General features: G+C 37.8%; 1 protein-coding gene across 2 annotated transcripts in view; it reads left to right on the top strand.

Moving 5' to 3' along the window:
• Positions 1-5,053: 5,053 nt before the first annotated feature.
• The window catches only part of SNX6 (sorting nexin 6), a 28,156-nt gene continuing 7,211 nt past the window's right edge, over positions 5,054-25,998 (top strand). The window contains exons 1-13 of one of the 2 annotated variants that reach the window (XM_065839948.2): positions 5,054-5,176; positions 5,334-5,381; positions 10,824-10,928; positions 11,727-11,837; positions 13,342-13,463; positions 15,433-15,556; positions 16,526-16,621; positions 17,400-17,505; positions 19,958-20,033; positions 21,313-21,352; positions 22,524-22,610; positions 23,497-23,656; positions 24,717-24,802. In XM_065839948.2, coding sequence (XP_065696020.1) covers positions 5,171-5,176; positions 5,334-5,381; positions 10,824-10,928; positions 11,727-11,837; positions 13,342-13,463; positions 15,433-15,556; positions 16,526-16,621; positions 17,400-17,505; positions 19,958-20,033; positions 21,313-21,352; positions 22,524-22,610; positions 23,497-23,656; positions 24,717-24,802 — 1,167 coding nt within the window. In that variant the 5' untranslated portion in view covers positions 5,054-5,170. Of the gene's footprint in view, positions 5,177-5,330; positions 5,382-10,823; positions 10,929-11,726; positions 11,838-13,341; positions 13,464-15,432; positions 15,557-16,525; positions 16,622-17,399; positions 17,506-19,957; positions 20,034-21,312; positions 21,353-22,523; positions 22,611-23,496; positions 23,657-24,716; positions 24,803-25,998 lie in introns of both variants that reach the window. The other variant, XM_065839947.2, reaches the window with a different exon arrangement.

Below are 25,998 nucleotides of genomic sequence, written 5' to 3'. Positions count from 1 at the left end.
TTTTCATCGACAAGGTCTTATTTATACTGAGGGTTTTTTTCTGACTTTTTTACTATTCCCTAGACCTGATAAGAATCATCAGCGCTAGCCCCGATGAAAGCCCTACTGTAAATGGCCTTCTGGTATTTTTACCTCAGACTCATCAACATCTGATGCGAAAAGAGTAATGAAACTGCTTTGGAGAAGTCTCTCATAATGCTCTTATCATTGCAGTTACTGATTGATAGAGTTAAGACTCTGCTATGAGGCTGGTATCCCAAAGCATTCCTATTGCCCTCTACAACCCAGGGATTATACCAGGCAGCTCTAAAATTAAAAACCTGAGAAGCAATGTGGGGAGAGAATCTCCCTGGTTTCAGCTGTGGTGTCAACAAAAAGATTTTTCTGTTTCTGTTATAATAACAAATTATGTTACAATAATAAATAAATTTTTTAAAAGTGCCAGTACTTGGTGCAAGTAAAACCCTTAGTCTGGAGCAAAGGTGAGGCCAGAAATGTTGGTTTTGTCTTAAAGACACATTTAGAATTGTGGAAAGTAAGGAAAAAGGATTCCCTCAGAATACCCTTCGGAGCATACCATGTTTCTGCTGGTTTTAAAAAGAAGGGACTAGAGTTCAGGAAAAGAGACAAGTTCAATGGCTTTAAATCCAGAGTAGGCAGCTGAAACACTGATCAGCTTGTGATTTTATTAATAAACATTTCTACGCATCCCTGTGTGCCAGGGAAGGAGAAAACTTCTTTATAGGCTCTTTCCTAGACAATCCTATGGGAGCTACGGGAGATGTAGCCTCCTCCTGTAACCATTTGCAATGAAGTATTTGTGTAGAGTAATGTTTGTCTACAATCTGTTATAGAATATGGTGATTAGGTTAATAACAGAATGCAATCCAAAAAAGAAAAATCCTTTAAAAGGTTCAGAGCTCCGATTAAGTTATTTTTACATCTGTTCATTGGATGATATATTCTTCCCTGTACAGCTTCTTGGCATTAGTTCATGGCATTGGTGAAAAATGAGGTTTCAGATAGTTCAACTTTCTGCATAGGTATAGCTCTATAAAGGCATTAAGTCATTCATGGCAGACAAAGACAGAATGTGCCTCTAATGCCATGTAAATGAATTTTAAAAGACAAAAAGAAAAATTCCAATTTTTCCCAGGGAAGAAGTGTGCTGAATTGCATTACAATGTATATGCATATGTATAGTCAGCATCTGGCACAAGAAGGCCAGGATTTTTAAAACTGCCGAGTGAGCCTTTTCAGGATGCCTGCAGTCTGAATAGAAACCCACACATCCTTATTATTTGCATATGGCCCCATTATGCTTTGGAATTCACAGAAATCTGTTCCACACTGAGATACAGATATTTTTTTTCTGATGGAAATTATTGTTCTTCAGAGTGTCTGTAAGTTACTAGGCACATACTGTACTAAGCTATATTTTGCTTTCTTCTCTAGAGTATTATGTATATTTTCCCTCTCTGTTATTTTAATCCTACATCTTCTTTGTGTCCCTAAAGGAATATGATTGGTTTGATAGCCATTTTTTGCTGAAAAGTGATCTATCTCCATAACAGGTTAAAAGCCTCTATTGCTATCTGAGCTCTTTAGGCTGGTTTTATAAGAAGATTTTGAAGCCTTACTCTCCTTCAACCTTAATCTTCCGAAAACATTACACTTACAAGCTCTACTTTTCCACAGAAATAAAAGGTAAATATTGATTTGTCTTTCTTAAACGTAATTTTCTGCTCTGCCACAAAGAAGTCTTGCAATATAGCTTTAATGATATGGTTCCTTAATACAGTTTCAGTTACCAGCACTAGAGAAAATTTAAAGGATGTATGTAAGGTAATATAATATTTTCATCTCAAAGATGAAAAGAAAGGAGGAATCAATTTGGCACTGAGACACAGAAAAGCTGGTCCTAATGACCAGTTTGTCTGCAAGATGTTGTATTTGAGCTCCACATGAACAATACACGAGCTTGTTTGAAGGAAACTGAGAGTAATTAGGTTTAGAGAGGGAAGTCAAGAGACTTCTCAAAAGAGAAAAGTGCATGAAGAATAGCTCTGCATACTTTTAAAAAAATACTTATCAGCTAATGAAATATAAGAACTACGGCACCTCAATACACCAAGCCCTTGCATTCATTTAATCACTCCATTAGTCATACAGCACAGGTAGTACTATATGACATGATGCCAAGTAGTGGAAAGCCTTTAGATCTCTGCAGTGATTTCCTGATAAAAGCCAAACATCTCTCAAATTCTGTGGCTTCTAGGTTTCCAGTGTTACCACACTCAAACACAAAGGAAATTATATTGATTGGGTAAACCTCGGCCAAAAAGTATTCATAAAAATACGTATATAGCACCATCTACTGACATTAATGGTCTTTGCAGGGGAATGTATTTTAAAAGTAGTGCAGCAGTTTCTCCCTGATATGTTAAAATAGTGCAGCAGTTTCTTTCTGATTGGTGCACGGTTGGTCCTTCTTTCTACTTGGGGTTTTGTAAACTCACAATGACGATGACCCTTGCCTCAGAAGTTTAGCAGCTAAATATGAGACAAACTAAAACACAGTAGCAGAAAAGAAAAAAATGAGGAAAACAGTAGAGGAAAAACGAGACAAAAAATGAGTAGCTGAGTGAGTCAGAGCATGTCCTGAAGCAAAAGTGAGATGCTGCTGGTAAAGGAAAAAATTTCTCAAGATGTAATTTGAGAGCCCAAAGACTTTCTTCTGACTTCAAAATCTGGCATCCTGCTTGGGGCCATCCATGCAGCTTATAAGAATCAGTGCAATTCACCTGTCAAAACAATGTTCCCTTCCTTTATCCGGTGTAATTTTTCTGCTGGTGAGACAGACTGACTGGAGTCAGGGTCTGCTGAAGACCAGGGCTGGTGTAAAGTGGACAGCCAGGTGTGTGGAGAAGGGGAGGAATGTGATGGTACCAAAGGGCTGTCAGTTCGCCTCAGTTACAACCTGTAATTTCATTCTTGCTGGGTTTTATTTAGTTCATTGATCTGGTTTATTATTGTTTATAGACATAGAGGAGAAACACTTTGAGTGGGGTGAGCTCAGCTGTCAAAGGACACAACGTAATCCTGCTGCCTTAGAGGAGGCTAATTAAACTGAGTCTGGACAGAAGAGCACCGAGAAGAGGTAGTGCTCTTCTCCCATCCAGTAGCTAGGATGTCCCCATGGCATATAGGATCTGCCTCTTGGCCACCGAAGCAGAAACAGCATACAGCAAGCATTGCTCTGCCAGTGAGGAGGAGCATGGGGACAAAAGTAGGGTGAGACATGGAGCTGGGATGAGTTGATGAGAGTAGGATGAAAGATTAGTGTCATGGATAGTATTGCTGCTTAGCAGTTTTGGTATCATTCGGTACAGAGCACCTTTTGAGCCACCGTACTGCTGTTGTTTTGGAATATGTCCCTCATTAGCCTCCATGCCACCCAAAATGTTAATGAGCTGCTCCCACAGCTGCACTGGAAAGCCATATAACCTTATTTTTTGTAGATGTACTCGAGACAATAATCCTGCCAGATCCATGCCAGTCAGCTGGACTACTTAGTTGTCACCTGAAGAGGGAATTGTCTCTTCATTACTTGTGAAGCCTTTCCTCAATTCTTTGACATGGGTTCTTTGGTCCTACAAAAATGTGTTACCAATAAACAATTAAAAAAATCTCATTCAGTCACTAATTTTAGTTTTTCCAGAAAAACAGATGTTTGCAGGTGGAGTGGTAGCATGGTACTGAGCTGAGACTGCACAGAACAGGACGCTAACACTTACAGGTGAACCCATGGAAATCACTTTCCCGTGTGACTTTGTTTATACCCCTTCAGCACGACAAGGTTCGTATTTAAACAGAGGTGGCATACTCTTTATCAGTATCTTGGAAAATATTTCTACTTCTCTTGACTCGAGTAGTAAGTCAGTACTTTGGATGATGTTGCATATATCTGTATCAAGACAGAAACAGACTGTGTACATGAAAATTGTTTAAAGAACAGCTTTTAAAATTATTTACAAAAAGCATACTCAAAGGCCTCTTTCTGTAGCAATACTAAGAACAATTTCCAGGAGACATTTCCATTTCCAAATTCCAAAGCACACTTTTAAGCAGTATAGAGCTCAGAAAGCTTTCTCTTCACTTATCTTGAGGCTGCTTGAGTAGCATTTCTCAAGGTGTAGTTTTCTCATCGGTGCCATGGCACTAGTGTGGCAAGTGGTGGCCCCATCCCACTAGTGCTGGTGGAACTATGGGCTTGGCTGCATCGAGGAGCTGACTCAGGTGGAAACTAACGATTTGTTGCAGGGCTGATTTGCAGCTGGATCTATGCCCTCATCAGTCTGGCTGTATGCCCATGGCACTGCTGGTGCCCACACCTGCCACCATCTCTCAGCAGCAGCACACACTTGGATGGATTAACGCTCATCAGAAAACCCCACCCTGAGGCTGTTTCTTGGCTGTTCTAGCTCTGATTCACAGAAAAATGCAGCCTCAGGCATGCACTCCCTATCCTCCACGCTTATATTCTGTTTAGTCTGCGGATGCTGATGTTTTCCACTGTCATTAGACAACGGGGCATTTAACAGCTCCATTTCTTAGCCTGAATGAAAGGCAGTCATCAATCTTAGCCACGTAACTGCCCATAAATCAAAGGCGTATTATGAATCACCTAATTTCTAGCACTGTATAATTGCATAGTCTCACACATACGCTTGTAAACCTGCATGGGGTAACGTGCTGGTGCTGCGAAGCCCGTCTCTCACAGGGATGACGGGAAGACGAGCAGGACAAACACAAGAACGATCGGTTCTGAACGAAGGTCAGGGCCGGCAGCAGAGTTCCGCCTGTTATGCACATTTTCGGAGGTTTTGCACGGTTGCTCTCAGCGTGCCAAGAATTTCGAGTTCCGCAGGCACGCACACCCCCACACCCCCACTCTCGCTTCTGCCTCGCACCCTCCACCCCCAACGGCCGCCGAGCGCGCGTGGGCGGGGGAAGGGCGGGTTAGGCGCGCGCCCCACGCCCGGCGCTCCCTCGCGAGAGGTGCCGTTCGCCGCCGCGCGCCCCGCCCCGCCCCGCCCCCGCGCGTCGCAGCCCCGCCTCGCCGCTGGGCTCCGGGCGGGCCGGCGGGCGCGGAGCGGTGCGAGCAGCCATGATGGTGGGTGTCGGGGCGGCCGCGGGGCCGGGGCGGGGCGGGCGTGTGCGGCCGGGTCGCTAACCTGTGCGCTTTGTCTCCCCTCATCCTTCCTGCTGCCGACCGTGCCCCGCCGCGTCCCCCCCGGGCCGCTCCGCCTCCGCCTCTTCGCCCCCAGCAGGAAGGCTCGGACGACGGCCCAGATTTCCTCTCGGAGGAGGACCGAGGGGTAAGTGCCGCGGGGAGGCGTTAGGGACCCCGGCGCCTGAGGGGATGAGGAGAGAAGGGAGGGGTTGACTCCCTCCCCGGGGGTCTCCCGGCTGCTGCCTGGCCAGAGGCGCTGCCAGGGCTCCCTGAGGGCCGCGGGGTCCGGGGCGTTTGTTCATGTGGAAGTAGCGCAGCCTCTGTCTGAAATTAGCGGCTGTGCGTGTGTGTTTTTTGCCTGGAATTTTTCGTTGTTCTGTCACCCAAGTTTTGGAAGGGCAGTTCTTTCATGCTTTTGTGGGAATAGCGTGAGCGGGGGGTTGTGTGTGTTGTTAGAGATCCGTGTTCTCTCTCCGTGTCCTTCCCCTGCTCCCCTCCCCCGCACACAGCCGGGCCGCGCCGTGGTCCTGAGCAGGTTGACCAGCCCTGTGGAGAGCACCGGGATCCATCTTTAATCGTGGGTGGAACGCTCCTGCCTTCTCTTCTCTCCCTAGGCCCCGGAGGTTCTCCCATAGATAACAATGGGACGTTTACATTGCAGGCACACGCTGCATAATAAACTATTGAAAAGAAGTTCTGTTGTTGGAGCAGGATGTCACTATTATGTTTCTCACCGAGAAAACCTTTTTCTCTGCCCTGCTGTTCTCTGGCCTTCGTTTCTCTTCTAACTGCTGCATCTGTCTTTCTTTAGTTTGCCTGCCTCACTTAGACAACAAATCTGCTAATCTAGTGTATATTATTCAGACTGATTACCCTTATCTGTTAGTGTCTTGAGAAAGACTGACTCTGAGCAAGGTAGGAGAGCAGCTTCTGGGTTGCTTAGGTTGCCTTGGCTATTGCTGGTTTAATGAAGGTGGCTTAATTAAGTATCTTACTAAAAATACAAAATCTGAAAAAAACCTATGTTGGTATGCCCTTTTATCATGCATGCCAGGCTCAAATACCAAATATAACGTTAAGTACTAAGTGATGTGGTAGGAATTCAGTGCATTTTATGTTCCAGTTTATGACCAGAAATTAAGAAAGGAATTCTAGTGCTGTATAGACCAATTCTGGCCACTGTAGAGCTTTTGCCTTCAATTATACAGCTACTTTAGTAAGAGTACTGGATAAGAAAGGATGAAGGTGGAAATTGTCCTCTGAGTCTCTTCAGAACAAAGTCTGAGCAATTTGTTAATTATGGAGTTGTATGTTATGTAGGTTGTCCCTGGTATTCAGGAACAGACATTGAAGTGCCCAGTTACGTTGTCTTTATCTGAAGGTGCAGGTGGAACATCACAAATGCAGATCTGATCATGTGTGAAATGCGTTTGTTTGTTTGGTTATTAGTTTTCCCTCTAATGCTACAGGTAGTCAGAGTTCACGAGGTAATTAGAAAGCCTTAAGAAATCTCTTGGCGTTCTTGTTTGTGCTGTTGGACAACTTACATCATCTCAGTTGGCCAAGTGCAGTAATTTTTTTTTTTCTCTCCCTCCTCTTCGTCCAGAACTGAGGAATTAAATCAGAACAGTGTCCTTCTCCTTCCCTTGATTTTTTTCAAGTTTCTTATTTTCAATCACTCTGGGTTTTTATTTTTTTTTTCACTGTTTTGTAAATCCCTGGGGTTACAACACAGGTTGTTATCTGCATGATTTTGATTGTGATACAGAAAATCTAAACAAAAGCAATACCAGCAGTCTGTTCATGAATGGATTTGCTGTGCTTTAGTCTTCAAATCTGTAACTTTTTTTTTTCTTAGCAGCAGTAGTAAAAATGAACAGGTTTCCTTAAAATGTTTCCCTCTTCTGAGATGTCATCTTTTTCTGTTTGCAATTAAAAAGTGAGTAGTTCAAACCTTTATTTGAAAGCATGGATCACAACTTCTAGTTAGAGTAATTGACCTTTTAGTTTTGAAAATCAGTACTCTTTTCTCTCTAGAATTCAGATATTGCTATGACAATCGTACTTTTAGCTCTCTGGAATCACGTTGGTCAGGTACAGTTGTGTTAACTTGGGGTGATGGAAATTATGCAGGTGCCACATGGAACAATAATTCTCAAACAATTGTGTTATACCATACAGAGCCTTCTTCCAGAGAATTGTAAACCAGAGCACTGAGAATCATCATTGAGGAAGTAGCGGTGGGCGGTCGGTAGAAGGAATTTATTGTAAATGGTCTGCATAAAATGAACTTGCTGGAATTGCTTTTCTAAATCTCACTTAGGAAGATGCTACTGAGTTCGCTTGGAGTAACTCAGTTCCTGTTGAGGTTTTTTGTGATCTCTCTAGCGTAAACAATACATGCTTTGAAAGGTGGTGTAGTGTTGCTCTACTATTACTATCTCTTGTATTTCGTGTCTATATAAACTTTAGCTGACTTGGCTAATGCTCTTGTCTACTCATTTAGAGAAATTGAGCTACCCTTTATAATAGAAAAGGTCTGCTTGAAGCTTAATGCTGTCATGACGCTTTGTAATCTTTTGTTGTAAAAGTATTATTTGTTTCCCTTGTGCGTATTTTCCTGCCTGCAAAGAACCTGCTGAAGAAAGGGTCCTTTTTCTCTGCCATGTTTGAAAGAACTTAAGAGTATAGAAGTTACTATTGTTAATGGATGACATTACCCAGGAATGTAAAGTTTAGTTGTTTTTTTCTTGTCTCTACCAGCTTCCTTCCATTATCATTTGAAGTATAATTGATCCTTAAGCAAAAGCTTAGGTCCTAAATCCTTTCTTTTTGCATTGTGTTCTCTTTTAGTACTGTAACATCACTTTAGTCCTGGTTTTGGTTTCTGGTATTTTCTAGACCCTTTGAATGAAACATGGAGTTTTTTGATATAGCATGGGAATCTGTAAAGCTGCCAAATTAAATTAGCTTTTGTTTTGCAAGTTGTTCAGCATGTGTGTAGAGCATGTATCTAAGCATAAAATTGTGTTAGGTTGTATCTGTCAGAGTGGTGGTGGGGGGAAGAGAGTTGGGCGAGATACAAAAGAGATCATATCCTACCTCCATTTTTTCCAAAATTTAAGGTACTTTTGTTTCACTTTGCAACCAAATCAGATTTTGCAGCATTTTATTTTCTCTTTTTCTACTATCTTCATGACTAGAAAACCATCCATTGGTGGCAGTTTTCTTTCGGAAGTAGTGATGAAGAGATTGCCTAAGTTATGTGATGAAGTTGTTTGTGAATTTAATTGCTGGTAATGCAACGTGAACCATGGCATCACATGGATACATTTAAAGTCCTTCAACTTTATGATTGTCTTTGGCACCTTTCGTAAAGACTTTGTTACTATTGCATTTGAAAATGTTCCCGATTGGCAGTCAGATTACACAGCATAAGTGAACATATGATTAAACTGTTACAAACTTAACTGAGTATAAATCAAACAGTCTTTTACAGTTGTATGTCAAGAGTGAAGTTGTCATGTTTAGCTAGCTCTTTATTTTCTCACTACAGATAATAATTTTATTTCTAAAGTTGTGAATAGTGCATGTGGCCAGGATGTGCTGCGCTAGACACACTTGAATAGTAGAAATTTTTGTGACCTGTGAAAGACTACAAAAATACTATTTGGATAATCCAGATTATTTGCTGAGATTGCTCTGTTTGTTAATGTGTTCCGGGAGATTGGAGAAAAACAGTACCTCAGACAGTGTAACCACTAAAAACTTTTTTACAAGCTGAAAAATTTGGTGTCATGACATAAGGCAGACATTGGTATGTCAGGTTATATTTTTCTTTCCTAAATTAGATGTTAAGCACATTGGAAACTCAGTAGGAGCTAGGAGGTTCTGCCCCTGAGAAGTGATCTGCAGTGGGCTGTTGCATGATAATACGCCTTTGTGTGAGACTGTGACCCCCTAAACCTTGGGAAAACAGAACAAAAGGCGCTGCCTGAGTCATGTGTGTGAATATGTTACTGTGCGGTGGTTTTAATGATTTCCAACTTTGCTGTAAGGAAAAGCTATTTGTGTGATAGCTATTGAACTGTTATATTGTGCTAGCCTAGCAGAATATGCTAGACTATGATTTTGGTTTAGTTTAATAAACTAATTCTAGGATATGTTAGTTTGGTTGCTGCTACATAAGGAACAGAGTTGTCTGTGCTTTGAGGTTAACAAGAAAATTGGAACGGGAGCTGATCACTATGATTTAAGATAAGGATTAAGATAACTGGTGGAAAAAAGACGTACCAGTTGATGCTTCTCTCCTAGTGCTGTTCCAGTGTCTTGTAGTGTTACCTTCAAAATCTGCTGCGGTGTGACCTTTGTACTGTGTTGCTGATACTTAAAGCCTTCCTGTACTTGAGTACAGACTTCAAAATGGAGTAATGAAAAACTTTGTGGGGCAAAGCATTTTTGTACTGTCAAATGTGACATTTTGAGAAAAAAAGCATTATCAAAGAAAACACTGTCTCAGTAAAAAGTTAGCCTCATGAAATATTTTTTTGACAGAGATTGCAGAAAATTTCAGAGTTAGCCTTAGTACTTGTAAAAATATTCCGAGTATCTGTTGATCATGATGATGAAATTGTCATGGGACAAATTACTCTGGAACTACAAGGGTGCAAGGGACTTGAATTTCCAGTTGAGGTCTGGATGAGGTTATAGTTTCACCAAGTACTGTTGAAGCCTTTGGACCAGTTACTGCCAAACATTGTGGTGCTGAGATAATCCTGCAGTTTCTCTGTACTTGATCATTGTCTTATCTTCTTTTTGATGTGACTCCGGAATTATTTTGTGAGTTCAGGTTTCATATCTTGTTGAAAAAAATATGCATATTCCTTACACTTTTGCCATTTCTCATGCTGATTTTGAAAAGATTGAAATCTTAGGGTTTTTTTTGTGTTTTTGTTTTTGTTTTTTTTTTTCCCAGAAAAATATCTCCAAGGGGACTTAGCTCTGTGAAGTGCAGGATATTATTTTTTTAAGCTTTTTCAGTATATCATGGGAAATGTTAAAGAAAAGAATAGAGTAAGACAACATGAGTAAACCAGGTCTTTAATAGCTCTTGCTTCCTTGGAAGATAGGACCACTTCTCTCCTTAACAGTACCTTTCCAACTGTTGTTACCTTTATAATTACCTTTACAAGTACATTTACTTACAGGAGGTTATTGATTTGGGGGAGAGAGGGGAATGAAAAGTGAAGAGAAAAACCTACTGGACTTGCTGCTGTCTGTAAATGTACTTTGTCTTGACGACCTTAATTGCTAGCAAGTTATCAATGTACAGAAATAAAAATAGTGCTTTAACAAGGAGTATGGTAAAGGACATTATTTGTATGGTCATATGTGACATAAGGAGCACTACTGGAATTTCTTTTTCCACTGGAAATAATCTTTTAATGTTGAAGTTTTTTGTAATCTGTCTTCAGTCTTTTAAGGATGTTCAGCTTTGCAGGATCAGGGTTCTTCTCAAATGAAGAATAAGGGAAATGTCATTAACCTTTTTTGTAAATTTAAGCTAAATAGATTTTTCTTTGTTTAGCTTAGAGCAATAAACGTAGATCTTCAGACTGATGCTGCTCTGCAAGTGGATATCTCAGATGCACTCAGTGAGAGGGACAAAGTGAAATTCACTGTCCATACAAAGGTAAAAGCCTGGGTTTGTACATTGAACATGTTCTTAATCATACAGAAAAGAAAGTTTGTTTAAACTGTTTATTGAAACAATTGTAACACAATTCAAGGAAATGAGAAAGTAACATTATCTCATGTTTAAGAGACTGTAGCTGCAGTGCTTAAGAAAAGATGGCTAAAAAGTTAAGAGTTTAAAAACTGTTTAGAAAAAAATTGATGTTCAGTATCTTGTACTGATGTGTTGTCATGCCATTCCCATGCCTATTTGCAGGTAGAATCTTTAATATACCTCAGTGTTCTTCAGTATATTTTTTATTAGATTAGCCATGGTTTCACATTCTAAAAATATAGTTCATTATGGAATTCAAAAAATTATTTTTAGTTACAGCTTGTTTATGACTTGCTTTTTTTTTTTTTTTCATTTGAATGTTTAGTGATCACAGAGTCACACAATAGTTGAGGCTGAATAAAATTTATGGAGATCATTTAGTCCTATCTCCTCCCTAATTCTCACCATTAAATCAGGGTGAACCAGAACAAATTGCTCAGGACTTGACTGCTTGGGTTTGGGGTATCTTCAGGGACAGAGACTCCACAACCTCTTTGGGCAACCCATTCTAATTGATTACCGCACTAATTAAGACGGGGTAATTATTGCTGTATGAACTTTTTTTTGTCAAATCCTTACTTGGATGATTGGATTATTTTTACAGGGATATTTTTTTTGTTCCTTCAATGTGTTTTTGTATAGTAGCGTTGTTTGTTTTTTTTTTTTTTTCTTTCACAATTCTTCTTCCTTTTCATCTCCTAGAGCTCTTTACCAAATTTCAAACAAAATGAATTTTCCGTTGTTCGGCAACATGAAGAGTTTATTTGGCTTCATGATTCTTTTGTGGAGAATGAGGACTATGCTGGCTATATCGTAAGTATTACAGTTCTTTTGGTTTATGTGCACTGTTCTCTGTGGAATGCATTGAAATACTTGTGACTGCTTTTAAACGCAGTGGAAACAGCAAATGTTCATTCCTCCTAAAATCATACTTTCTTGCCTTTCACTCCTAAGGAGTGAGTAGTTTAATCTGTATCCAAGTGTATTCTTAGTCCATGTTGTTAAAAGCGTGGGAGATAGGTGAACTGTATAACTTGGTGGCATTGTTTTTGCAAGCTAATGTTTAACTTAGTTACAAGTTTCATGTTGCTTTTGTTTTAGCTGGAATGTCAGAGTGAAGTGGCTGAGCTCTAGTAATTAGACTTTGCCAGTTTTCATTATGAAGATCAGAATAATTTTACCATAGATCAGTTGGAGGAGAAACAAAAAAAACCCAAAAAACTACAAACAAACTCCAAAACAACAACCAAAAACCCCAACAAAATGCAAATACCATGTAGAACTACAGACAACCTTAATATAAAACTTAGCAACTTAAGTTTTGAAGTTTATTTCAGGCTATCAGGGAACAGAAATCCCCAAATAGTCATGTTATGATACTGCCTATTAAAAATGGGTGTTGCTGTTCATGCTTTTGTTACAAATAGAAATATTTGTTGTCTTTGTGTGAAAATTAGGTATTTGTTTTGCAGTGGGGCTGGTAAGGGGGGCTGGTTCAGAAGGTAAACATATATTTCTAATTGATTAATGGGTACGTTATGACTGGTGTAATTTGTGATGTGTCATAGCATTCTTGAGCTAGTTTTTTTTTGTCAGAAAAGCTGTCTGAAGTGACTAGACCTTCAGCGTAGTAATTACTAGTTTCAGACAGTTGGCAGCATAGATGCCAAATTTTCCTTCTTTCGTAATGCATTAATGTAAAGGGCAAGTATCAGTGAACTAAAATTTAAGCATAGTTTATCTTTGTTCTGTGTCCCTTTATTGAGCAATTCAGGATTAGTTTGACTGCGGTGTTTTCTGTTTCAATATTAGTATACTGTATTACAAGATTAACCTAGAGACTTGTTTGCTGTGTGCTTTGTTATTTCAACAGTGCTGCAAGAAAGAATCAGTGCCTGCAAACAATATGGAATGGTTTTTTGTTTGACGTTTTTGGAAGTTATAAATGGATGGTGTGATAACAATTGTGGATTTTTTTTTTTTCCCTTTAAACAAGAAATAATCCTTACCAAATAAGCTAAATCAAAACTAATAATGAAGTAATGACATGAAGTTTTAATTCATTGTAACGGGAAAGTTAGGTATTATTTGGCTAATTAGTTAATACTTTAGTAATCTTCAAGGGCACTTGGCCAAAATTGGTGTAGTAATGCAGCATGTCTAACTCATGAATGAGAGACTGTATCCATAAAAGCTGTAATGAATAATAAAAGAGAGAGACATATGAAAAAGCTGCAGGCAGTCTACAGTTCTGTATGGAATGGATGTTGTCTGACTGAAAAGATGAGCAATTAAAAAAAACTTGATCCGATTCCAGATTCCACCAGCACCACCCAGGCCTGACTTTGATGCCTCAAGGGAGAAATTGCAGAAACTTGGAGAAGGGGAAGGATCGATGACTAAAGAAGAATTCACCAAGATGAAACAAGAACTGGAGGCGTATGTAGACATGATTACTGCTTTTCTTTTTTTCTTTTTTTATTTTAATATCCCTCAACTTTTGCTGCTGTTTGCTGTCCCATATTTGTGATTTCACTGTAATGATTCTCTGAGATATAAGCTTGAGAATCCAGTTGCTGCATAACGAGGGTTATCTTAGTGATCATGATCAGAGCCATTAGGAAAATTGTAGAAATAATTTTGTGGAAGATCTGAAACAGGAAAAAAAATCAGCTTGTTCTATAAGCTTGTTTTATAAGGAAGAAACTAGTTAGATCCTTTTCTTCACAGAACACCTGCAAAGGGAGGAGCCAGCCTCTATCTTTTTTAGTTTTGGTGTTCAACATTTTATAAGCATAATGAGACTTTTAAGGTTTATACGTGTAGTGATGGAACTCGGGATTTTTGCATGTGGTCGGTACTGTAAACATAGATGAAAACTTTCCATTTCTTGAGAAACATGGAGATTACTAGAAAATACTTTTTGGACACTCCCTTCTTTTTGCACAAGGAGAATATACTTCCTGAAAATAGTATTTTCGCTTACTGTGAATTTAATGTGTATTGAAATATCTGCTCTAGGCTTTTTGTTCCATATTGAGTTACATGGTGAAGTTTCTCCTTGCTTCATCCACTTCCCTTATCATGCATTCACTTCTTTGATCTTTTTCCTGTCATTGGTTTCAGTTTTCAAGTGTATATTTACGCTGCTTCTAGACTGCTTCTATCAAGAGCTCAGAATTGGCAAGAAAAGTACATAGAACTCTTTAGAACTGCGGCTTTCTCTTCGAACTCCAGCTGCTGTGAGCAAATGTCTTAAAAAGCTCTGTATTAGTGTTACGTACAATATAATTTATAGCAGAGTAGATATACACTTCATATGCAGAAAACTGGAAATTAGCAAAACACTAGATTTTAAAGAATCTGTGGTTTTCCAGCGGCCCTGATCATGATTCTCTTGTGGTCTGGTTAGGGGTTGGATAACACAGAAAACTTTGGGTTTCTTCTACTGCCACCTCCATCCTCTGCATCCTCCTTTTTTGTCTTCACTGAATGACTACTACTCTCACTGAGATCAAACATCTCCCAACACTGGCCCTGCTGGTTTGCTGGTATGTAAAACTTAACCTCCTTGCACATAGTGGAAGCAAAAGTGTTGATTATCATTTCACCATTTCACCTCAGAATGGTGAAAAGAGCCCCTTCCTCATTTCTAGACAAGTTATATCTCATTCATTGAATATGCAAAACAAAATTCTAGCAAACTTACATCGATAAGAATGTCGTCTTCTTAATTAAATTACAGAAGAGTAATTGCTTTGAAATTGCGTTGGCTGAACTGGGCAACTACAAGATTGTCATAGTTAAATGTGATTTTTTGGATTGTACCTACCAAATACAGCACTTAATTTCACTTTTAGAACCACTATGAAGCAAGACATCCACATAAGCTTCAGCCCCAAAAGGCTAGCTGCTTTAACATGGAATAAAAGACTGCTCTCTAAACAGCTCACAAAACTACATGAAGATTTAAATAAGTACGGAGGGTGCAAACAGGCAAGGGGATGGAGATGGGGAGGAAGGAAATTGTACATCAGCTACGTAGTGCCTAGTGACTGTAGTCTATATCACAGTTTCTTGGTTTTTGTGGAGCTGGGGAAAGGGCAATTAAATGAGGTTACACTTGCAGCAAACCAGTCTGTGTTAGCTAGCCTTAAAAATCAGAATGTATTTGTTGAGTCTTCATTGAAAGTCTCTCTCTGATATGCTAGGGCTTCAAATTTTCCCCTAGTATTAACATTGTGCTATTTTTTTCTGTGTATATCAAATATTGGAGTGATAACCTCTGCTATATCAGCTTATAATTTTGTATCCTTACTGAGGATCTCTTAAAGCTGCTCATTAGGCTTATCTCAAACTTAGTTGTTTCATGTAAAATTCTAACGTCTGTCATGTTTCTTGTTTTCAGTGAATATTTGGCAATATTCAAGAAGACAGTTGCAATGCATGAAGTGTTTTTGTGTCGCGTGGCAGCACATCCTATTTTGAGAAAGGATTTAAATTTCCATGTATTCTTGGAATATAATCAGGATGTGAGTATTGAAAACTGAACTGCTGGCAAGAGAAATCAAGATGTACTTTTATGGTAGGATGGAAAATTGATTAAGAGGGCTTTACCTCCTGGAGCATATTTCATCAGTTCTTTCATACCAGACATATTTGTATTGTGAAAGTTAGAAATTCATTTAGTCTGTGGGAGTTAATTTTCCTGCTACCTGGGGAACCAAATGCACCAAGTGCTCTAGCCTCAGCATCAAAAATATTAATAGGAGTCCAGTTGTTTTGGATTAAAAAGATTAGCTTTTGGTGGTGATTTCATATGATGTTATACTCGTCCATTCTGACTGATTTTTTTGTTGTTGGGGTGTGGGTGTTTTTGTTTGTTTTTTTTTTTTTTTTTTGTGCGAAAAGATGATGCAACAAAGACAGAACACTGATTTTTGGCATTTGTAACTGCGGTTTAAATTCTGTTGCAGGGTATAAGACTAAGCAGAGAGCAGGGAAACTAGTTTAGTAGCAGCAGGTTGTGGTGTGTAGTTGTCCAGGGTTTGGCTGGGGTAGAGTTAATTTTCACAGGAAGCTGTGAGGGGACACAGCCAGGACAGGTGACCCAAACTAGCCATGTGATGTCATGCTCAGTGTATAAACTGAGGGTGCTGGCTGAGGGAGGGAATCACTGCTTGGGGGTAGGCTGGGCATCAGTTTTCCAGGTGGTGAGTGATTGCGCTGTGCATACCTCGCTTTTTATGTTCTCTTATTATTGTTGTTCATTATATTCTCCTTTGCTGCTCCATTAAACTGTTTTTATCCCAACCCATGAGTTTTACCTTTTTTCCCCAGTTTCTTCCCTATCCCACTGGGGATGGGAAGAGGAGTGTGCAAGCAGCTGTGTGGTCCTAGTTGCCAGCTAAACCATGACAGTAGTTCTATTTTTTTTTTTTTTTAAAGCTTTTATGGCCTCCAGAAAATTAACTAACTTGACAAATTAATTTGTTTTTCAGTTGAGTGTTCGTGGGAAAAATAAGAAAGAGAAGCTTGAAGACTTCTTTAAAAATATGGTTAAATCAGCAGATGGTGTCATTGTTTCAGGAGTAAAGGTGATTACTGCTTAACATACCAAGATTTAAAATGTATTGACATTGTTGTGCCGTTTTTTAATGAAGCAGAATTTTACGTAGCTACAAAAAAGGAATTTTTATAGTGATATCTTACTTAAGAATTAGGGGCAGAGCATGGGAATTAAAATTTGAAGTCCAAATAACCTGTAGTTTTCATAAGGACATTATTCAAAGCCCATGTTGTAGGGTATTCCATGGTATGGAGCATCTGTGCTATTTTAGAGGGTTTTTAAAAATTAATATAAACCCAATATCTCAAATTGTAATACAGAAAATATTAACATTTACCCACATTTACCAACTTGAAAGAAATCTGTCATCAAGATGAGCATTCCAGAGCTAGTTCATTATAATCTCTGCTGAGACCACAGCATCTGTGCAACTGAGTGTCTTTCTTCCCACCTCTCCTTTTTCTAGGTAGATGTCCTTTTATTAAGCACTGAACATGTATTCTGTTTTTCTGTCACGAAAGTGGTAGTTAGTAGTGAAATTATTTCCTTCACTTCAGCTTTAGTTATCTAGGCATTTAAGATGCTTGTTACAAATTCTTAATTCTAAATAAATTCTTAATAAAACTTCAGATCATGATAAAGTAAGTGAAGAAGAAATCTGTGTACATAAATGGTGTTTTAGACCATAAAAATGGATTGCATTTTGTATCACAACAACAGCAAGATATGCAAATTTATGCTGCAACTCCTCTGTACAGAATGAGTGAAATCCTGCGCTTTTTTTTAATTGTTCTTGGTTTTTGTAGGATGTGGATGACTTCTTTGAACATGAAAGGACATTCCTTGTAGAATATCACAACCGCGTCAAAGATGCCTCTGCCAAATCTGATAAAATGACAAGATCACATAAAAGTGAGTTCTTTTACCAGAGTGAAAATAGTTCTAGTTAAAACGTACAGAAGTGGCTCATGAGGAGCAGTAGTTTTTACTTTTGCATGTGAAAAGTGAATTAATTTATCCAAGTGTGGTCTTTGGATAGGCTAAAGAAGTTTACTGTGACTTTCGAAGTTTAGCCTTTGCTGTAATAGACTAGATAGAGTACAGACAGCCTGAGGTGACACTGAAGAGATATTGATTCTTCATGCTTTCCCTTTGAAGAGAAACACAGTTTATGTAATAATATTTTTTTGAAGTTTGATTCTTAGTCCTTAAGGTGTAAAGGTGGGTAATATAGCAGTATCTGTTATGAAGCATATATGTATATAGCAGTATATGTTATGAAGTTGCTCTTGATTGGGTCAGCTCACGTTCATCAGAGTGTAATTTCTTGGCACACTAGGTATTGCATTACCTTGCTGAGTAGCAAACTTACATTTGGGCCATTAGTTCTAGATCAAGAAGTCCGTTTTCCATTTTTCAGCCTTTTAAAATGGAGACTGGAATGTGTACGTTCAGTAGCGTGGTTTGCAGGACTCCTTTTCTTACCGAGGCAAGATTTTCCACTTAGCTAGTGATTTAGCTGAGTGCTAGCTAATTTGATTTCTGGAAGCTCTAGATAGTCTTCTCAAGTGCTGTGCATTTCTTTGAGAAAAAGAAAACCTTTGGTGTAGGACTACTGTGTTTGGTTTAGAATTACAGTGTTTTTGAGAAGCTCAGAAAAAAGTTGACCTTTGTTGCCCTTGATTTTAAGCTTTTTGTGCTTAGATAAATCAAAACTGAACTACTAGATTCCGTTCACTTTCTTGAAGTTTGTGTCCAATTCACAGATTCTGTCTTGGCTACAGTTCACACAAAAACAGGCCACAAACCATTTATGAATCTCTGTTGGTAAGGACTCCGAAGTGGATATTAAATGAGACATTAAACTAAGAATTTACTGAGCTCTTCAGATGCTTCTCCTGCACTTGTATGAAGATTGAGTCTTTTGCAGCTTTAGTATCTGTGCTAGGAGATGGGGAGAGTCAGTTATGGCTTAGTGAAGTGCTAAGTGACCCTGTGTCTTCATTCATTTCCCACCTGAAGTGGTTTATGGTGTTTTGTTTGTTTTCTTAAAATGAAAATTGAACTTCTGAATGAATTAGTAGTCAGGTGCCAAACTTTAGGTAGTGAGAGAGCCTTTCACATTGGTTGTAGAACCAAGGAAGTTGTTAGAAATGAGGCTGGAGAGGATCTGATAGGAAGGGACTGATCAAACCCATGACAAAGCTTCACTGGTTTTCAGACTCAAATCACTTGGGATGTTTACTGACAACTTTTATCAAACTGTGAGTCGGGACAAATGGCATATTTTGAAATTCTGGCTAGAGGAGTAGAGCAATGGAAAGCCTGTTTTGGAAATGGGCAATCTGTAGTTCACGGGTAATTTGTGATCAGTGGAGGCCTGCGGGGAGTGCAAAGATACTGGCTTCGTATTCCCAGCAGAAAATCTATTTTTTGTGTTTAAATGGGAGAAATAGAAGGGAAGGTTAATGACTTCCTAATAGCTTTCTTCACTATAACAAACTGCATGGATTCCCTTGGGATTTATGAACTAATGAATGGGGTGGAAGGTGACCCACTCAATTTGTTAAGACAAAGTTGTATTATTTATTAATAAAATAAAATAATTCTGCTAAATGGTATATGAGCTTTGAAAATAAGTAAGTATATTGTTCATTGCTTGGATCTGTTAGCGTTTTCATCATCCATTGAGTTGATACTAAAAGCTCTTAAAAAAAAAAAATCTGGGCAAAGATTTTATTTTTATGATTACTATATAGTAAATACCTCATTAAATGCAGCCTTCTTTACGAACCCTGCTTGTATTTTCATTGCTTAAAATGCTTTAACACTAATGCTACTTTAACCAGTGACCACTTGTTGATGAGGTAAGGGTTTTCTGAAAATTAGGCATGCACTAGAAAAGCTGTTGTGTATATAGTACAGTGTTTTGGTAGTTTGGAGTTTGTATTCAATTTACTGCCCTCAAGCACACAAACTTACTATTTGTTATTGTTAGACACTTTTTTTTGCTAATAGGTTTAGACCTTAGATTCAGATTTTAATTCAGACTTTAGTCATTGAGTTTGTACATCTCCCATCAAAAAAACCCCTAAAAACGTTGCACAATACATTTATTGAGCAGGTGCTAATTGTATTAAATATTCCTAGATAAATTACCGTCTTCATGATTTGGTGAGAGCGCCATGTTTATTGTGTGAAGTACCCTTCATAATAAGTGACATGATTGAAATCTTATTTCTGCTTTTGTGTTAAAGCATGCTCCTTTTAGAAAAACACCTTCTCTCCAAGAAAGAGAGGAACTTCAAAATTTTCAGAAAGAAGAGAAATAAAATAGTAAAACAGTGCTTGTTTGTTTTTCTAGATGTGGCGGATGACTATAATAGAATTGGTTCTTCATTATATGCATTAGGGACGCAGGACTCCACAGATATATGCAAGTAAGATATTGTTGATAATTTATGGGCTTATTTCCTAAGTAGTGGTCTTAATGGTGACCTGCTGAGATTGGTAGGTCTCTTGTTTGGGAAAAAGAGAGTTTATATTATAGTTTTATTACATTAAGAGATTTTATTCTCTATTATTTCATTTCTATAACAGGCTGCTTTACTATTTTTGCTTTAATATTTGTCTGGAAAAAAAAAATCCTGTTTTCTTCAGTTTGTAAAAGATTACACAGATGAGATGAAGAAGTCTTCATAAAATGAGAAAAAACCACAACTCCCTCACCAGTTTTTTAAAAGTGTTCTAGATGCTTTGACATGTGCAAAGTGAACAAGTCTTGGGCTGAGTATAATGACCTCTGTGGGTGTTCCCTGTACCAACATCCTGAAAAATAGTTTTGCTGTCCTGGCAATATTACTGTCTTTAGGAAAAGAAAGAAGTCTACAGAGATCCCTAAAACTTTGCACATAGAATAGAGTCTTTATGTACAGATGTTTATCCTTTAATCTTTCAGTGATTTACTCAAATATGAAGTTTGGTGTACCTGAAAGTAAAACTTAGTTAACTATAATAGCTTAAAGATGTTGATGCTTGTGAACATGTACACTTTAACGACAGGTAGGAGATGAGTATGCAAGTTAACTTACTAATGTACCCTCAGTTACAGTGATATACTTCCAAATGTGGTGATAGGTCATGTATTGGTAACTTGAATTGCAGTGTTGAGATTTGATGTAGGCTGTTGGAGGTCAGTCAGGAACTGTATCTGTTTTCTGCCAAAATATTATGATTCGACTGTAGTTGAGCCTACTGGTACACTGAACCCTTGTCTGCTGGGAAGATTTGCTACATTGTTGCTCAGCCTCCCTGGATTCCACACAAGGCGTGGGTCATGTTTACTGGGTGAAGAAAAGTGCATTCAAACTTCAGTGCAGTATGCTTGATAATAGTGTAGGACTGTTAACCAGGGTGGTGGTAGTTGGGGTTTAATTCACAGAAGTATAAAGAATCCCCAAGGATTGGTGCAATTATGCTTTAATAAAAAAATCCATCTGTTAAGCTTTGTTTGTCCCTTACCTTTTCTTCAGTTGTACAGATCCCAGATAATTGAAGTGCTACAGTTTTAAACTATTACGTTATCTGAGTTCTTTGAATTACAATTCTAAGCAGTGCCTGTACAGTCTTTATTGCTGGACACAGATTGTATCTTGAGTTCTAGAAAGTAACGAGACCGTTCAAATTAATGTTGTAATATAAGCTGTTTCCTTTGTGCAGGTTTTTTCTGAAGGTATCAGAGTTATTTGACAAAACAAGGGTATGTACTATGAAACCTTTTTAGATACATTCTTTGTGTACATCCTGGAAGTGGCAGGATATCTTGTGTCAACTAGACATTAATATGTGGGTGCTTTATGGCTGCTTATATATGAAGCATTTAAGCAATGTGTGGTAGGAAATGAAAAAGTGTAAGGTTTCAGTCATCTCTTTTTTTAAAAAATGATTTCTATTTAGGAGTCTTCAGTCTACTAAATGTTGTAGGCATTTCTGCGTAATACACTAGTAAAGCTACTGTTCCTCTAAAATGCTTACAGGCCTTCCATACTTGTTATTGAATATCACAGAACTTGTTATGGAATAAAGAAATGAAGAAATGTAATTCTTAATTCAAAACATGGCACTCTTGCTGCTTTTTTCTGGAGCCAAGATCTGTTTCTGCAATTATTTGACTCAGAAATATTGCTGCTGATGCTCCTAACTATCTTACATCTTGTATCTTTATAACTATATCTTGTATCTTTTTACTTGTTTTGGCTTGATAGAGCAGAAGATGTGTGCTATGTAACAGGGAAAACTTTTGAATGAGAAATGTGTCTATTTCCTAAATGCAGACAGTCAAATCTGCTTAAAATAACATACTTTAAAGAAAATAAAGTTAATAGAATTACTTGCTTTGACCTAAAATGTTGCCTTATCAAATTTTTTTAAGATTCAAAAAGTGCACTTGCAGACTATGTTTCTAAATTCACAGAAATATCTGTTTAAATACAAGCAAATAAGTTTATTGGACTTTCAGACCATTTAATACACACAGTTACACAACTTGTCTGTGAAGGTGTCTCAATTTGTTTTCCTTTGATCTCAAAAACAACACAAAACTTCCTGCGCAACTCTTTATGCTAGATAAGTTTTTGTTTCTTTGCTGTTTTTCTAGAATGTGATACATATAATAGAAATTGGGAAGAAAGCATTGTTTAAAATAGAAGGTTGCTTGCACAGTATGTTATTGCTTACATTCTAATACAAAGTTCTATACTGTTTCTCGTGATGCATCTTTAAGTGTTCTGTCACAAATGCATGATTTTAGTTTTTGAAAAAGACAATCTGTCTTATACTGTTGTATGTTTCATGTTGTATTTACATCATACAAGTGAATACCCAAAGTCTGGATGTTTTTAAATTGATGCTTTTACTTGCTGTTTTTCCAGAAAATAGAGGCCCGGGTATCTGCTGATGAAGATCTTAAACTTTCTGATCTTCTGAAATATTACCTAAGGGAATCGCAAGCTGCTAAGGTGAATAGAGGGATTTTTGTTCAGTGAAGTAGTTTTGTTTGTTTGTTTTTAAACAGATACAGAATGATCTTGAGAAATACACAGTAGATAGGTTAAAATGCTGCCGCTTGTAGCCTGCAATTCCTCCCTCAGCTGTAAGCATGGATCTCAGTTGTATGTAAGGGGTAACAATGCAGTTGCTGATTGAGGGACTGAATGGAACTGTGTGATCCACTTAACAAGGCCAAATTATGCAGTATAATTAAAAACGGTGGAAGAGTTGTTGGTGAATTGTTGATGTGTTTGCAATGTGTTTGCTGTTGTACACTGCAAGCAATTCTATTTTTTTTTTAATTAAAATTGGATATTCCAAATTATCTGCAAAAAGACAAGCCAATTTTGGTAATCTGTACCTATAGGAAGTGTCATTATTAGTATTTTTGTTGTAAGATGATTAAGTAACATGACAGAATGAGGAAGCATTTGACAGAAAATGTCTGTAGTTAGATGATCACAGCAAGAAATGTTGCACAAAAAATGCTACTGTTGTTTCTTGGGCCCTGTGAGTATTTAAAATACATAATCTAAATACAGTTCATTTCTAATATAAGAAGCTGTGAAATTTCCCATGGTTGCTCCTTCTTAGGCTTTTTAGAGTATCATCTAAGCCATCTGTTGCTAGACAAGATGCAGACCAAACAATATTAAATTGCATGTCTGATCCAGTATGGACATTTCTGTGACTTGCAGGATGAAATGAATGCAGATAATTTGATAGGAACTGAAATACAGCAAGAAAGACTAAAATTAATCTGATTTTTTTTTTTTTTTAATTACTTGATATATACTAAAACCCTTGGGTAGATTCTTGTGTAGTCTATACATCTTTTATGCCTTTTTTTAATAGGATCTCCTATATAGAAGATCTAGGTCACTAGTGGATTATGAAAATGCTAATAAGGCGCTGGATAAAGCAAGAGCAAAAAATAAAGATGTGCTGCAAGCTGAAACTACTCAGCAAATATGCTGTCAGAAATTTGAGAAAATTTCTGAATCAGCAAAACAAGGTATTTGGGTGGTCTTTGATGCTACATAACTATAATTGAAAATTAACAGATTAACAGATTTTAGGATATTATTAATGAGAATATATTTTTTTGTTTTGTTTCCTAAGCAGAGCTATTATATTTTAATCAGTATTTACTTATTTTAGAAAGTTAAAGTGATATTTTCCTTGGACTCTTCATAGCTCCATTAGGCAGAGCAAAGTCTAGGTGCAAATTATTTGTTAACTGCTTTTTTATATGCATAGGATACAAAATGATAATTGCTAGAAGTAAAGGCAAACCTAGTCTTTTAAAGTATTGTTGAAATTCTGCCTGTGGTTTTATGCATTCTTCTGTGAAGGCAGCGAGCTGTTGCAGAGATGATACTACATTAGAAAAGGGAGAGATCATGAGATGAGATTTTATTGAAGTTGCAGACCTTACCAGTAGCTGTAGAGAAAAGAAACCTTATTTACATGTTGCCTTTTTCCTGGAAACTTACTTGCTTCTGTTAAGCTAAGATCGTTGTGAGTTAGTCATCTGACTCATTGTTTGGGGCAGATTTGTTCAAGGTTTAAATATCAAGCTCTTCTGTTGTAATTTAAGTATTGTTTGACCCTGTAAATTTGACTAACGATTCCTATAAATGAGACAGTGGAGAATGAGTGATCCTAGTAGCCACAAAGCTGCATGCATGAAGCTACGTGCTTCCTCTGTTCTTTGTGCTAGCTTTTAGCTTAGTATCTTCCCCAAAGACTTGCACATATGAGCCTTGAAAGAACAGTGCACTTGGAATAAGAGAATGAAATGTTTAAAAGCATCCACATTGCAGTCTTTTCTCCAAAGAGCTTTGTGTCAACAAAAGGTTAGCTGGAGATGAGGAACTGCAGTGTTGGTTTGAACTCATCCAACAGTGTAGCAGTATTTTTGAGTCCAGAATGTGCTGAGATTAAACTTGAGTTTTTCCCTCTTGCCTTCTCTTACTCTTTACCTCTGCCATCCTGAAGGAGAATCTGTTAACAGTTGAGGGCACTAGCGATAATGAATCCAATGTTAATGAATCCATTTTTATTTTCTATAGAACTGATAGACTTTAAGACAAGAAGAGTTGCAGCATTCAGAAAAAATCTGGTGGAACTAGCAGAACTGGAATTAAAGCATGCTAAGGTAATTGTGATCCTTTTTAGCCTGTATTTCATCTGATTTTAAATATTACGTGCTTGAATAACCCCAGTGGCTACATTTGTTATGTGATATGCACTTCACATTCAGAAAGGGGAATATGAAGGTAAGCATCATCCAGAAAGGTAAACTTTCTTGAATAAGAGAGAGGGGGGAAAAAAAAAGTACAGATGAAGTATCTCTGAGGGACTGGTGTGCTCGAGGTGCCTTTGGAAAACTCATCTTCTGGAAGAAAATTTTGGCTTCAGTTTTATGTGTCTCTAGCTGTTTAATATTTATAGCTGCAGAGTTTGAATACCTACCTATTTTTAAAAACTAATATCTCCATTTTTACTGTGATATTGGAAGTGGTTTCTCCTGTTACCCAGATGCTGGGGGCTTGATGCATAGGATAGGCTGAGTACAAAGCGTGAGATCACACAGGTCTGTCTGAAGTCAGAGATCAGTGTTACTCTGAGTATGATTTATGAACCTTTTTGCCTTTAAACTATAAAGTGCTAACAAAAGAGGAATGTTGCAGATAGCCTTTTCAGTAAAAAACACTTTTGCAGGAAAAAAAATAAGGGGAGCCTGTACTGTCCTTAAATTTCACAATGTATTTGATTCTTTTAATCAATATAAAAGTAAAATTTTTGGTTAAATCAGGTTACCTGTTCTGATTTCATAGATGAGTACAACAGTCTTTTATTTTAACAGTGCTATAACAGGAGGCGGCTTTCTTTTAAATCAGCTCTTCAGCATTTCTCATTTTCATCACAAATCTGAAAGTGCGTTGATTACCAACCTTTGAATTAACTCAGAATATATATCTTGGAAGGACGAGTTAAGAGGTGTATAGTGGTGCTGAGTTAACTTGCTGCTTTACGCTCTTTTCAGTAATGTTGACAGTGTCATTCTTCATTCTGCCAAACCCATTGTTCGTAAAACTAATGCGGTATAAAAAGGGTTGTTTTGGGGAAGTTTTTTTTTTGTTCTTTTTTTTTTTTTTTTTTTTTTTTTTTCCAATCTTTGTTGGTATAAGTTCACCTTGACGGTATATTTAGCTGGTAAAGTAATCAGTAAGGTCTGGAATACTTGGCTCCGTTTTCAGATGAACAGTGTTTACTTTAATGTGCTATATCAGAAATTCAACTATATTTTCCCTAAAGTCTTAAATCTTCTCATAAAACTGTGCACTACTC

The sequence above is a fragment of the Patagioenas fasciata genome, chromosome 5, assembly GCF_037038585.1.
Source record: "Patagioenas fasciata isolate bPatFas1 chromosome 5, bPatFas1.hap1, whole genome shotgun sequence".
Lineage (NCBI taxonomy): Eukaryota > Metazoa > Chordata > Aves > Columbiformes > Columbidae > Patagioenas > Patagioenas fasciata.
Note: the sequence above shows the minus strand (reverse complement) of the source record. Positions and strands in the feature narration are given on the sequence as shown.